The 11,745-nt window shown below is 41.4% G+C and overlaps 1 protein-coding gene and 1 non-coding gene across 3 annotated transcripts; one reads left to right on the top strand and one right to left on the bottom strand.

The window, feature by feature from the left end:
- Positions 1-272: 272 nt before the first annotated feature.
- On the bottom strand, positions 273-4,613 carry LOC144710253 (uncharacterized). 2 transcript variants are annotated; one of them, XM_078583984.1, is made up of 3 exons: positions 4,537-4,613; positions 4,287-4,350; positions 273-735 (listed from the first exon to the last, which is right to left on the bottom strand). In XM_078583984.1, the coding sequence occupies exon 3, from the start codon at positions 662-664 to the stop codon at positions 428-430; it is 237 nt and encodes a 78-aa protein (XP_078440110.1). In that variant the 5' UTR covers positions 665-735; positions 4,287-4,350; positions 4,537-4,613; the 3' UTR covers positions 273-427. The 2 variants fall into 2 exon arrangements, with proteins under 2 accessions (XP_078440110.1, XP_078440101.1); XM_078583975.1 differs by lacking the exon at positions 4,537-4,613 and having other exon boundaries at positions 4,287-4,420.
- A 49-nt stretch (positions 4,614-4,662) lies between these two features.
- On the top strand, positions 4,663-4,736 carry TRNAN-GUU (transfer RNA asparagine (anticodon GUU)). Its single transcript has one exon. It is a non-coding gene; the product is annotated as a tRNA-Asn (tRNA).
- The last annotated feature ends 7,009 nt before the right edge of the window (positions 4,737-11,745 follow it).

Raw genomic sequence — 11,745 nt, 5'->3', positions numbered from 1 at the left:
GAGAAAGGGAAAGAAGGAGACAGAGAGAGAGAAGAGGAAGAGAGAGAGTGAGAGAAGAGGGAAAGAGGGGACAGAGAGAGAGAAAGGGAAAGAAGGAGACAGACAGAGAAGAGGAAGAGAGAGTGGAGGGAGCGGGGGAGAGAGGAGAGAAGGGGGAGAGAGAAAGGAAGAGGTAGAAAGAGGGGCACATAGAGAGAGAAAGAGAAGCTCTGCCAGAGAAGCTGGAGAAACCAAACCCCCATTCACTGACACTATAAAAAGAAGACTGACACTACAAAAAGAAGCCCCATTCACTGACAAACTTGTCTGTACCCCTCCAACCGTTTCCAACCTTCAAAAAATTACATGAAAGAAGAGAGAGGAAGTGAGATATGTAGAGAGAAAGAGAGATAGAGAGAAATATAAAGAAGGAGAGGGGAGGTGAAGGTTAGCCAGAGACAAGCTTGACAGAGATGATGAGGACATTGAAGATGATGAGAGGAACTCGAAGGTACTGGGTAGCATAAATGAGGCCGATCAGCTGCCCCTTCAAAGTCTTCACCCTGCCCGTGGACGAGACCTCCGAGAAGCTCCATCCGCGAGGGGCCAGGAGCCGATCCTCATTGAGCACCGCCAGCGAGTTCGCCAGGAGGACCAACCCCTCGAGCAGCGTCCACAAACCCATGCTCTTTCTCTCTCTCTCTCTCTCTCTCTCTCTCTCTCTTTATCTCCCTAGAGACGAGAGAGATATTTTTCCTATATTGGGATCAACCAAGAAGAGTCATTAAATGAAAAAAAATTATACAGCCTAAGTTGAAAAAAAAAAACTTGAAGTCATCTGATTCTAATCCTTTCTCCTGCGCGCCATGTTATTCCCAAAGTGGAAAGATTCCCTGATGGGGCTCGAGGGAGATAGTGTATCTAACAGAGATCTCGGGTAGGTCTACGCCGGTGAATGTTCTAAAAAAGGTTAGAGAGAGAAATAGAAGAACAGCCTGGGCTAATGCCAGAACCCTAAAGGGAGATCACCCAGCCAAATTCAACTTTCTGTCAGCCGTCCTTAAGGGAGGGCTACATGTAAACAAAGGGAGCTAATCAAAGTAAAAAAGACTGAAATACCCCAGAGAGGACTTGAAGATCCAATCAGTATCACTGGTGGGACATCAATTTCCCATGATCCCATGATCCGACTAGGCTTGTGTATTTGATCCTCTACCGTGGCAATGTGGTACGAAGGAAAGCAGATCAGCTGATGAACAAAAGACTGTCACTACCTGTCACTGATTGCCATCTTCACAATTATCACTGCCATCCAAGTTGTGGGCAAATGACGATTTCGTCGATAACAACTTATCATCGTCAACAAAAACAAGATGCTTGCGGCAGTGGACACTGTTGAGATGGTAAATGGAAGCAGTGGCGGCACTGGAGGCAAGAAGTATTTATATGGAAAGAAGTCATTAAAGCAGCTGATTGCTGCTGCTTTAAAGACTACAAATACCATTTCGTCATTCAAATCCTAATCATGAACAAGTGACGATGACGACGATGACCTTGTCTTTGTCATTCTCACCCGAGCATGGGAGAATATTAAGGAAGACTACAACTCATCACCGTCCTCTTGAAATCGCTAAACCTTAAATTACCAAGAATGTGATAAACCTTAAAATGAACCTTAAATTAGGACTTTTCATGGTAATACGAGAAGGAAAGGCAACTTATCACCACGTGGGAAATAAAATTCATAAAAGAAGCGGGATAGGCGAGGTCTATATATAAAAAAGATGGCCGGCTTGTCGAGAAGAAGGTTCATTTAAATAAGACAGATTTGCAGCTCAGGAGGAGAAGCCGATCAGGCAAGATCCTCCATCACTATTGTTACCTCTCACATCTTCTGCTCCTTACGCTTCTCTCGTTTATGAACTTGAAAACCAATTGGTGTCCTTGATGTGAAATTCAGTTCATTATTGAAAAAGGAAGCAAGGAATATAATTTGTTTCTGGCTGCGATCCCACAAAATACTGAGGAACATAACAGAGTAATACCCAGTCGATTTTTTCTTTTTAAAAAAAAAAGACCCAGATGAATCACCACGAGTTCATCGTCGATCAAAAGAAAAAGTCAAAATCATTGACCTCACCATGTACTAGTCTACAGGATGGGGATTCAAAATCGGATCGTGGAATATTTGACTCTAGACTTAATCAAACAAGCAACCCGATACGCAAATCAAGAATCCTACGGGTCCTGGTGGATCACTAATAGGGTCCCAAGCTAATCCTTAGGAAACGAAATGGATGAATGCAGAATGAAGTCAAAGGAAGAGGGTGGTATCAAAATAGGGAGAGTAGTTGAAGAGCAGAGAGAATAATGCTTGGAACCTTGATGCGATCCCGCGGCCCTTGGGCGGGAGCATATCAAGACTCCACACAGCCAGTTGGCCCCATCTGCTAATCACATTCCCAGGAAAGTATCAGATGAAAGCTGTCATATTGTTATCATCCCCAATCTGTTGAATATCAATTGAAAGCTGGAGTAATAATGCCTGAAAATAAGAGGAGTTTCTACTCTGATTCATCCCTAAATCATTCTGATGCATTTCTACAGTTTGTTCCTCCATAGTTTCTACAATATTGTGCTTATTACAAACATTGAACGTATGTGAAACTTGAGGAGAAATCTCCCGCGGAGATTCTTGAACAGCATCCCTGACACCATACCCAACCCCACAAAAGGGCAGACTTGTATTTTCTCTTCTACGTGTTCCCTTTAAATAGGGTGGCTCTCCCTTTAGGAGGGCAACCAGGAAGTAATAAGAAGTTCAAGTTCCCAAGTATATTCTCCACTTAGCTTCTCAGTCCCGTCTCTCTGATATTGATCCGACCAGTTTACATAAAAAGATCAATATCTGTTGCTATAATGCGACCAATCTCGCAATTGTGTCCACAAGTTAATAGAAGAATGGAAATGAAAAAGGAAGAAAACACTTAAAGACGGTAGATAGCCCGATGAAGACCTCCTAAAACTCTCTCCTCTTGTTGGCAGGCACAATCCCGCTTCCCCAGCCCTCTCGCCTCTTCTTCTTTTGATAATGCTTGGAGAAGAATCGTTGCGTATTTCCACAGTGTGAGGAATGTATCACTCTCCCTCTACGATCCCTACCTCTTCCATTCAGCCTCTTCCCTGATCATTCCTGTTCTCCTCCCCATCCTCAAAATTCGCTCTGTCTCCCTCTTGACCCCCCATCCGCTTCTATTCAATTGAGTTTTTCATTATTGGAATTACATCGAAGACGGTATGTATTATATCCTCGACCATCTGTACCCAATTACTATTCTTGTTTGTTCTCCCCTCTCATGTTTCTCGTCATTGGTGGCACATTTGTGTCTTGGTCTCGTCAAAGACATTATGAATGGATGTCAGGAGGGCAGGTTTGGATCTCATGTAACTAGTGTCGGGGGGCAGGTTTAATTTTGATTAGACAAAAGGGGGCTCTCATAACATATGTTGAGTGCATGCAAAACAGGCCACAACTTTAATCAAATGACAAAGAAAAAAATTCGACGTAAGATAGAGTACACAATATTAACGAAAGGAAACAGTCTGCTGAGAAGATGATAAATCTTGGAAAATTTTCAAAAATTCAAACATCTATGACTATATTTGCCGAATATAAATAGAAATTTATATCCACGGATACTAAAGACTAGTCTCTGAGGCAGTTGTTATATTTTTTCTAAAAGGAACTTGGCAGGAGCAGAAACAGCTGTTGAACACTTTACTAAAGGGCCACAAAAGATGATGAGTTGGCTCTCCAGGCAATAATATCATTCTTTTAAGAACAGACAACAATATCAACATTAAATAGATTTAGATTCTGAATGCCAAATCATCTACACGGTAAATGCATCAAGTCGCACCTTTCCATAACCATAATGAAAATTTAACTGATTCAGTCTCGTCACACAATTCTCATGGCAAGGACCTCGGGCCTTCCATGACAGGAAAATTTTCGAAAAAGTCATTTCAAAGCCTCCAACCCCATTTTTCTAATCGAAGTAATAAGACCAACCAAAGATGAACGCACTTCACCAAGCCAGAAAAATAAAGGTTTATGAGAATATCAAGCCTCGTGAGCTACAGAGCTAAGAAGGTACCCAAAATCTCCCCCTTGAGGAATCTACCACAAATTTCAAGTCATGGTGGCAAATTAAAACACTCGAATCGCAGATCCAGCATTCAGAAGCGAGAACAAAAACAGAAAATAAGATTCCTGGGTAGGAAAATTATGAAGATCGTTCGATCACCTATGTCTTTCCCTCTGGAATCGAACCGATAAGGCCGATCAAAACTCCTGAAGCTACACCAAACCTAACAAAAGAGGCACAAGGAGATCAAGCCGTGTTAGCAACAGAACCAAGACTTAACCAAAAAATGATACTCTCACGGAATTTCTCAAACAAAACATCAAATTGCTGATTGAAGACATCGTGAAACACAGAATCGACAACAATAAACTGAATAAAAAGATCTTCCGATTACTTTCGGAAATCATACCTACAATAAGGGCAGTACAGACAACCCGCTGCAAGATTCGTGCGGGCTTGCCAAAAGGAGAGGGGGGGTGAGGTGTGGCAATTGTTTAATTTAATTAATAAATTAAATAATTAATGACTCCAATCAGCTGGAGTAGCTCAGTTGGTTAGAGCGTGTGGCTGTTAACCACAAGGTCGGAGGTTCAAGCCCTCCCTCTAGCGTTCTTTTTCTTAACTTCCGCCAAATTTGAGAGATATTAATACTAAACTTCTACAATATTTTACGCCTCATTCTACTTAAAGCTATTTTTATCAGACTTTAGGCTCGTGCCAGAAATGATATTATTAACCTCGAATATTAATAAATCCTCATTTTTCTATGTTGTGATGATGTTTTTCTAGTATACCACAAACAGAATTACTATATCAAGATATATGCGGTTTTAAATCAGGTTTTAGATCAAGCTAAAGGTCATACTAGTAACAATCAAATGACATAAACCATGTGTAAATTACCGCCCAGTGTGTGCTAGACATGGTTCTGTTGGTGCGAATTAGAGCGATTTGTTCGATTTGTGCGAATTTTTGGTAAAGTATTTTATACAAAATTAGAATGAATGCTTCCCTCTTTGCCTCTCCCATTCTCCTGCATTTTCTCATTCTCTCCATCTCTCTCGAGTCTCAACAACGGCCCGTAGACACCCCATCCCCGTCTCTCTCTAGTTCTCTCTATTCTCTAGTGTCGCCTCTCTATTCTCTGCTCTCTACTCACTCCATCACGGAGCTTCGCAACATTTTAAGGTATCCTCGCCCTTTTGATTGCTGGAAAAATCTATCTTGTATGTCTCTTTTTAGCTGTTTGAATCGATGCGTTTGCTTGGAAGTTGGAACTGCGGTGTTTGTTCTCTAGGAAATTCTAACCATTTTTTCACGGGCTCCTGTTTCTCTCTCTATCTGTGATGACATTGAGATCTTGACGTTCGCGAGATGTGATTATCTCCACTAGATAAGTTAATTATCTGAAATTTTCAGATAAGTGAGGGATTCGATTCAGATTGTACAGATGTTAATGAATCTGCCAATAGTCATGGGCTTTTCTCCCTTCCTTCTTTCTTGGATCTCTCTATATATGTCTCTAGTTTTTAGTGCGGTTTATGTCCATCGGATGTGATTATCTCGACCACATGTCTACCGTTTCTTTCTCTTTTATCTGATGGCGAGGATGCCAACACACCCACATCGGACGCGTGGCCACAGTCAACCGAAGTCAACGTCTCCGCCACGGATACGCCGCCTCAGTCAACCGACGTCATCACTCCCACTACGGGCATGCCGCAACCGTCTCCCCTACGCACGCACGTCAACACTCCCGCTACGAACATGCCGCAACCGTCTTCGCTACGCACGTCTCCACGCACACACGTCCCTTCGGGCATCATGACACGTCGCCAATGGCAGATCAACAACTGCCCCTTGGCGTGACATGAAGCACGTCTCATCTTTAAGTTGTATTTTCTCTTTCCTCCAAGGCCTATATGTATAGGCCATTGTTTCAAGAAACAGCTAGGCAGTCATATTTCAAGAATTGAGTTTTGTTTAACTCTTCTTGGAGGACTGCCAAGCCTCCCTATCTTTCCATCCCTAGCGCCGCCGCCGCTGCCGCCTCGCGTCGTCGGCCTTCCACCCCTCGTTCTTCCTCTCTCTCTCTCTCTCACTCTCCCTCTCTCTCTCTCTCTCTACCGCCCTCCCAGGATTGCCGCACAAGGCCGCCTAGGCCGCCCCGGCCAGGGCCGCCCAAGGCCAGCCCTAGGCCAGCCCTAGGCCGCCCCAACAGGGCAGCCCCAGACCGTCCCAGGCCGCTCCTGCCCGGGGCCGCCCAAGGCCAGCCCTAGGCCGCCCCTACCAGGGCAGCCCCTGGCCATCCCAGGCAGCCCCTGCCAGGGCCGCCCAAGGCCACACCTAGGCCGCCCCAACAGGGCAGCCCCAGGCCGCCCATACCGCCCTTGCCAGGACCGCCCAGGGCCAGCCCCAGGCCGCCCCAACAGGGCAGCCCTAGGCCTCCCCAGCCAGGGTCGCCCAGGTCTGCCCCTAGGCCACCCGCTTGGGCTGCCCACAGGCCGCCCAGGCCGCCCCACAAGAACCGCCCAGGATCGCCCCGGCGCACGCTTGTGCCACCGACGCCAGCCGTCGTCAACGCCGTCCGACGCTTCGACCCGCACGCGCTCTGCGCGCTCCGGTTGCGCTGCACATCCTCTGCGCTCTCCGCGTGCGCGTAGGCGCTCCGCGTGCTCTGCGTGCTCAGCGCCCACGCACGCTGCTCCACGCACCCTACGCGTGCTTCGCACGCGCGGGTATCTGCCTATGCCTGAATATGGGACCACGGCATCAACTCACTACCAGGGCCGCTCAATGCCTGGAACGTCCAGATCTTCTCGTCCAGTGGGCCGGTCAACGCCCGGAATCGTCCAGTCTCGTCACGAATCAGAATTCCCCGCAGCCTCTACACGCACTACGTGCCAAAGTACGCGTGAACTCTTTGGTGTCGATGTGTTCTTCGTCCAGTATTCCACGAGAAGTTTCCACCGCCGTCAGATTAGAATTGATTTGGATTTCCCCACTTTCTCCCTTTCTTTCGAGAGTCTCCTTCACGACGCGAATTCGGGTATTGATTTTGGTGCTTAGGCATCGTCGCGGTGGGTGAGGATAGTACTACCCCCTCTACAAGGGTCGGAGCTGCACCACCAGTTTTTCATCGGTTTTAAAGTCCGAATCCGACCGTGTGTATTTCTATGGGCTGTTTTATCCTTCCTGTACCCAACCCATCCCCCGTCGTCCATCCATCTGTAACCTTCCCCGTACTCCAGTCATCCATTCCTTAGTCGTCCTACGTCATTATCTCTATCGTTTCTCTCACTTCATGTCTCTTTATCTATCTATCTATTTCTCACACTCCATGTGCTCATGTGCCTCTCTTGTGGGCTCATCAGAGGATGATTTTCAAGACTGTGTTCGCCACCATTACACTAGATCTGCTCCATTTTGACCTTTGGAGGGGATTGCGGCTGTGTTCTTGATGAGAGTAGTTGTGGAAGTGATAATAAGAAGGGAGAGAATGGCGATCCTTGGTTGTTTTAAGTTGGGTGATGCTTTTGGTGTCATTTCTTAGAATTTTTTTTAAATGTGATTGCTGGCGACCGAAGTCCCATTTGTTGTCTGATCACTCTGAGCCAGTAGTCTGAGGTTTGTCGTGTACCTTAGACGGCCCTTAAACTTGGCAGAAGATTAAATCGCATAGGTCTCTCTCTCTCTCTCAAACCCTCTCCATATTACTCTCTTTCCATGTATAAGTTTCTCTCTCATACCCTCTCCATTTTTCTCTCTGTCCATGTAGAAATCTCTCTCTCATACCCACTCCATATTCCTTTCTCTCTCTCAATGCTTCCAAGGCATTCCATCCATATACATGGAAGATAGATGGGTAGATACATTATTCAAATCTGAGAAGATGATGATGGTGTGTAGATCAAATTCATGCAGGGTATCTCTCTATCTACGTAAGAACAAGCAAGAAAGAAGACTCTTTTACCTTCTCATGATACAACAAAGAAACACAGTTTCCAAGGAGTGTCATCAAGAATCCGGGATATGGGATGCATTGGCAAGATTATATTTGGTGATTTCAGGTTAAGTGGACTTAGATATTTATTTTTTAACATATCTTTGATCGCAAATCTGTCAGTGGCAAACTGTTACAAAGTGGAGCAATTGACAAGATAGAGATTAAAAATTGCAAAAATTAAGAACCGATACCTAAATATATTATTATTGAAATCTAATCTGAAATGGAAGCATTGTTCTACATTGTAGAATATATTCTAGAAAAACATCTAAGTACACAAATTTTCATATAAGTCATTTTAATGAAATTAATTATCAAAAATCTATTAAATCCATTAATTCCTTTACTTTTAATACCGAATTAATTCAGTTAAGTCACCAAATAAATTACCAAAATGAATTCAGTATAATCCCCTCTTCTAAATAAATTACCAAATGAATTCATTAAATAATCCATACTTTTTTCTTAAATCTAAGTTACAACAATGACATACTTTGGTAGATTTGTACTGATAGAATTTCTACTAAACATGGTGTGTTGTGAATTAGTATAATATCTACGTGTGAATTAGTCATTTTTATATCTCATGATGTTATTTTTTTAGTTATGCCATTATACATGATGAGGCCCTGATGGTTTAATTCTCTATGTTCATGTGAGCCCGCCAAACTCTGATGAAGCTTATATGACCTATCGGCCAGTGCCACTTGGCCGGGAACTAGTGTTTGCCCTCTGATATCTGTCCCCATATTCGATACCCTTGACACTCTGATATCCATATGTTTGGATAGATCACTTGAGTAGGTGATCCTAAAGTAGACTTTATATATCTTATTCTGTTTACTTATTTATGCCCATTCAAGATATTTCTATTTTTGATACTTGTATCTTATAATAACTATGCATGGCACTATTATAAAAGACATTCATATGTTTTGATTACTTTCCAATTTTGGCTTTCTTGATATTAAAGGTTTAACTAAAGTATTGTTTTTTTTTTTCAGACATTCAACCTCTATGAAAAACGATTCATGGATCACCAACTTATGGATATTATATACAGAGTCCTCTTAATGAGAGAACAAAAAACTCCGAGTCACAACTTCCAGGTCAAATAAATAGGGTGCCCTGGGACAATAAAATTGACTTTATGTTTTAACCACAAGATTCTCGTGACTGTAATAATCTAGTATAGAATTTTGGAATTTCCTTGAGCATGCTTTCATTGTTTATTTGAGAAAGCAAATCACTCCTCGAGCATATATTCATTTCACTCAACTTTTGATGGATTATTCCTTGAGAAGAAATGTGATGAAAAAACATATTTAATTGCATAGATGTGTGTAATCGTCGTGAGTTCATTCAATATATTGCTTTAATAATTAGAAATGGATACGGGGATCTATTGTGCTTTGGAAATTAAATGTTTGTTTATGTTGTAATATAAAATGGAACATTAAATAAGAAGTTAAGTTTTAAAACCAAAAATTATTTTGATTGATTTTAAACCGAGATGCGATTTCATTGCATAAATTCTGTTTAATTTTTGTGATTTTTATAGATCACTTTAAGACTACCCAAAATATGTGTTCACATAAGACACGATATGATATGTATTCATGTATATCAGATAATATCACTGGCTCAATAAGATTTTAGAATGAAGTCTTGTAACATCAATTCAAAACCAACTAGTTAATGTTGCTTCATTCTGTACATATAATATACCTATTGAGTGAATGAATCACTGGTTCATTTTTTTAATATCCATATCATTATGTGTTAGTGCAATTTCAATAGTTAATTTACATGATTATTCCCATTAAATTGATTACACTCATTTTATAAAAGCTTAGAATGATTAAATCTCTTTTCAGAATGATGTTCTGAATTCTGTGCATTTTTACATCATTTTTGGATTTTGTAAAAATGTATTCTAAAAGAAAATAATTTCTGAGTCAAAATATGATTTTTACCTGATTTTGTTGACATATATTCATAAATACATGAATTGTCTAAGTCGATATATATGTTGTGCTAATATTTAATTTAATGTGAATTTTGGATTATTTAAAGCCTTTTTATTCTGCCATGCCACGTGTAGCCGTTTGATTCGTGAAATTGTGACCAACCAAAGATTAAGATTAAAGATTGGTAACGTCCAATAATTAAATTTCATTAATGATTGGCATCAACCGATTTTTAAACGTAAACCCTTATGTCATTGTGATTAGTGATGCCATAATGACATTTAATGATGAACAATTTATTTTCTTAGCTTTTTCAACTCAAGAAGATGTGGCCCAATAAAAAAAAAGACAAGTTTTTTTTGAAATATATGTTGCATGAAGATTGATTCTCAAGGGCATAAAATATTGGTGTCTTTTATTTTTTGACTGGCCAAATATAACAACTACGCCCACGAGTCACGAGACACTCGGCGTCACATGTACATACGGCGCGTACATGCACATCCTGCAATTGGATTTTAAAGGGCGCATGCTGACATGGTGCATGGTGATGCGCCGGCACATCAGATGGGACATATTTATTAACATATGTAGTTAAATAATAAATAATTAACCTTATTTTTTGTCCTTTTTAAGGAACGACATATGGCGTGACAAGAGCTGTTGATCGAGGATGACGCAGGGAAATCCAAGACAATGACTGTATTTAATGCATCGACAATAAAAAAACCCTAACAGAATGACATGATAGCCACGAGGAGGAAGAGGAGAGAAAAATCATTTGATTAAATCAACATCTAGGAATCATCCAACCTTCAATCTTGATATCTGATGATTTAAAACTCCAATTGAGATCAAACTTTAAGGGTAGCTTTGTCTTTATGTCCTATATCCATTCATATAATCTGAGCTATAAGTTGAAATCCTGATGTTTATAAAAAGCATCTTTAAGCTCATTTCCTCCTTTATAGAAATATTGAAATAAAGTGAAGTTTTGAAGGTCCATCAAGGTTGTTATTGGTGTCTCTAATGCTTGGAGAGGGTCAACATATAAGTGGGAGGCTTATCTGCATTAAGAAGATCCCTTGATCCCGGTGGAACATAGGGATTTAAGGTTAGACTCTTGCCTTACATTGATTATTCTTCAACACATTTAGGTAAATCATCTATCAATCCTGTCCGTCACCAACATCCATCCTCGTCCGTATCTATCATCTTCTACCTACCACCTCACGTGTCACCTACACCTTCGTGAACTCATCAGTGTCCTCCTCTCCACTTGTTTCAGAAAACCACTCAATCTATCTACCCCCATTTTAATCCTCTCCCTACATACATTTCACTACCTTCATCACTACGCACTAAAGTATCATACTCATCTGATCTCGCCTTCTTATCCTCCTACATTCTATTCAACCCTAAATTATTAAATCCCAAACCATATACTTCTTATCAATAACCCTCATATTGTCTCACTACTACCATTCATGTCTTCTGACATCACAAGCTCTAGCTCCAACTCACTTGATCATGATCCATTAGTGAAATGATAATTGTCATGTCTTCCTAAATTACTGCTATCCCTACTTCAAAAAAATTACTACTGTCACTATATATTAGGCCTTATGTAATCCTTCTCACC

The sequence above is a fragment of the Wolffia australiana genome, chromosome 1, assembly GCF_029677425.1.
Source record: "Wolffia australiana isolate 7733 chromosome 1, ASM2967742v1".
Lineage (NCBI taxonomy): Eukaryota > Viridiplantae > Streptophyta > Magnoliopsida > Alismatales > Araceae > Wolffia > Wolffia australiana.
This window is presented reverse-complemented; position numbering and strand designations above follow the sequence as displayed.

Bases quoted from the DNA above. Each gene is read 5' to 3' on its own strand.
- LOC144710253 (XM_078583984.1), bottom strand. From the start codon at position 664: ATGGGTTTGTGGACGCTGCTCGAGGGGTTGGTCCTCCTGGCGAACTCG.